This window comes from Gadus morhua, chromosome 3, assembly GCF_902167405.1.
Source record: "Gadus morhua chromosome 3, gadMor3.0, whole genome shotgun sequence".
Classification (NCBI taxonomy): Eukaryota; Metazoa; Chordata; class Actinopteri; order Gadiformes; family Gadidae; genus Gadus; species Gadus morhua.
Window position 1 is genome coordinate 26,914,261 of NC_044050.1, and position 2,500 is coordinate 26,916,760.

General features: G+C 51.6%; 1 protein-coding gene across 14 annotated transcripts in view; it reads left to right on the plus strand.

Moving 5' to 3' along the window:
* Window positions 1-2,500, plus strand: part of rims1b (regulating synaptic membrane exocytosis 1b) — a 61,698-nt gene that overhangs the window by 39,836 nt on the left and 19,362 nt on the right. For 13 of the 14 annotated variants that reach the window (XM_030351866.1, XM_030351872.1, XM_030351867.1 and 10 more), the window contains one exon: window position 2,500. This exon is cut by the window's right edge and continues 89 nt beyond it. In XM_030351866.1, the coding sequence (XP_030207726.1) occupies window position 2,500 (1 nt within the window). Of the gene's footprint in view, window positions 1-1,182; window positions 1,312-2,499 lie in introns of all 14 variants that reach the window. The other variant, XM_030351881.1, reaches the window with a different exon arrangement.

The window sequence follows — 2,500 nt, forward strand, 5'->3', positions numbered from 1 at the left end:
CATAGGGGCGGTTCTACCCCTGGATCTCATGTGTTGCTATCACATGATGATCTGAGGTTGTTTGCACCCAGGAAATGTTGGAGTTTATGAATATGTTGACATTTGTTTTTCTGTCCGGATTGAATTGACTTATACTACTACTACTATTACTAATAATGCCAATACTACTAACACTTATACTACTACTAATACTATCGCAACTTTCTATAATTCTATATTTGACTACTACTGCTAGCAGGATTGCTAGTTTACTCGTTCAGCAAAGAGGGCAGCAGGAATACATACGATGAGCAATCCCTCAAATCCCAAAAGTAAACGACTGATTGTATTCCGTGCGCTCTAATCCATTGTGTGCCGACCCCTATAGCTCTCTCTCTCTCTCTCTCTATCTGTGTGTGTGTGTGTGTCTCTCTCTCTCTCTCTCACTCACTCAGTCTCTGTCTCTCTCTCTCTGTCCCTCTCTCTCTAATGTGTGCATTAACCACTGTGAGAGCTACAATAATGTGGATTACATAAGCTGCATTAAATGTAATCTCCGGCCATACGTTGCTCTGCAGCGGCAGCATCGGCCCCACTGGTCTCGGAGCAGAGGAAATGCCCCTATCGTCTCCTTATGTAAGAGTAGACTCCTCCCTGATGGAGGTCATAGGTCACAGGAAGGAAGCATCCGGTGTTAAGGGTAGTAGTGCGTTCATTGAAAATGTGTCGAAAGTGGTGAAAAAAAAATGTGTGAGTAAACCTTTAAGGGTGAGGATTGTAGGTAGAGTTCAGTCCTGGCCCGTACCCTTGTAAATAATCAAGGATGGTACGAACCAGGGGATACTCGCCCCTGATTGGTTTAGAAAACCCTTCCATGACTAAGGCGGAGAGATTAAGACGACATGGATCGGATGATGAAATCAGGGATTCCCCCCTTCGAGTGACAAACAACCGGACCCTTTGTTTTGCTTTGCTTTTCCCTTCTCATTGTTTGTTTGTATTCAAAATTCATCACACAGCTGTTTGTGTTGAACACACAACCTCCCCATCGTCCCCTCAAACAAAGGATTGATGGAACACCCATTCTTGTTTTCACGTCCTACGCGGTGTCACCAGTCTGCACGTGCCACGCCTTTTGTGTATTATTTTTCTCTTGCTTTGCTTTTACTTTTTGCATGCCTTTTCTCGGCCCCGGGCCCGTAGCTCCACGCTGCCCGTGTGCCTAAAGGCCAAGGCGGCCGGGGTGTGTGGTAGGCAGGAGGCCGCTAGCGCCGGGCCGCGCCCTCTCCTCCCCCAACGCGTGCTCAGGTTCACTGACGAGGTCCCGGGCAGGTAAGAGCCAGCGCTGCCTCCCCCACCACCAGCCCCACCACCTCCACCACCAGCCCCACCTCCCCCACCACCACCACCTCGACCACCACCACTAGCCCTGCTGGATTACTACCCGACACCTGCATCCCTCGACTCTCCCAACCCCCGACCCAGCCTCCCCCACCTCCGCCACCACCACCATCCCTGATCCTCCCCCACTACCTGGTCCCTGCCTCCCTCCACCACCCACACACCCCCCCTCCACCCTCCAGGCGTACTGCAGTAAGGTGGAGGCCTCGCCACGCAGGCCGCTGTGATGTACTCCCGACAGGCGCGGTGGCTGCTGGGGTTCTCTGTAATCCTCGCTGTTCCATGCGTCGGCTCAAAACGTCCGTCCCATGGGAGGCCTCTCCGATTTGGCCGCTAGTACGAGTGATGTCACGTTAAACGAGGGGAGGAGGGGGGGGGGAGGGGAGGGGGGACATGGACCATCTGGCCCGAGACAATGGCAAACCAAAAAAACGACAAAAGAACAAGTATTGGCATTAAAACATGCTTCTTTCTCTCCCCCGGGGGAGGGGGGCTGCCATGATGATAAAAAAAAGGGTTACATTTATTTGAAGGCTGTGTCTCTCTTCCTCTCGCTCTACTTCTCTCTGTCTCTCTCGTTTTCTTTTCCCATCCCACCGATACGCCAGCGTTTCACACTAACACACACAGCCCAACCCCCCCGCCCCCATCCGCCACCTCCACCATTCCACTTAGACCTGGTTCCCATAGCAACCCCCCAGCCTTCCCGTCTGGGCGGACCGGCGCGGTTTGGCCGTGAGCGGTGTCTGCTGATGATCAATGGCTCTCCGGAGCGCGGCGTCCCTGAACCGCCTCGCATCGCTTTGTTATCCCCTCTCACACGCCGCCCCTCTACCGCTATGTCGATCTCTATCTATATTTATATTATATCTGCCGAATATACCTTCCCTCCTTTATACTTTCATCTTTACCTTTTCGGTTCTGTTTTACGGTTATTTCATTCACCTCATCCACGATTAACCCTGTATTCTGATACTTTGTTTTTTATGAACGTATTTCATGAATTGGTTCGAGTCTGCGTTGCTAAATGTTTTCCCTTTCTCCTTCTCTCCGTGTTTGTCCTATCTCTCTCTCGTCTGCGTCGCACAACCTCTCTGCTGCCACCTTGTGGCGGTGCAGT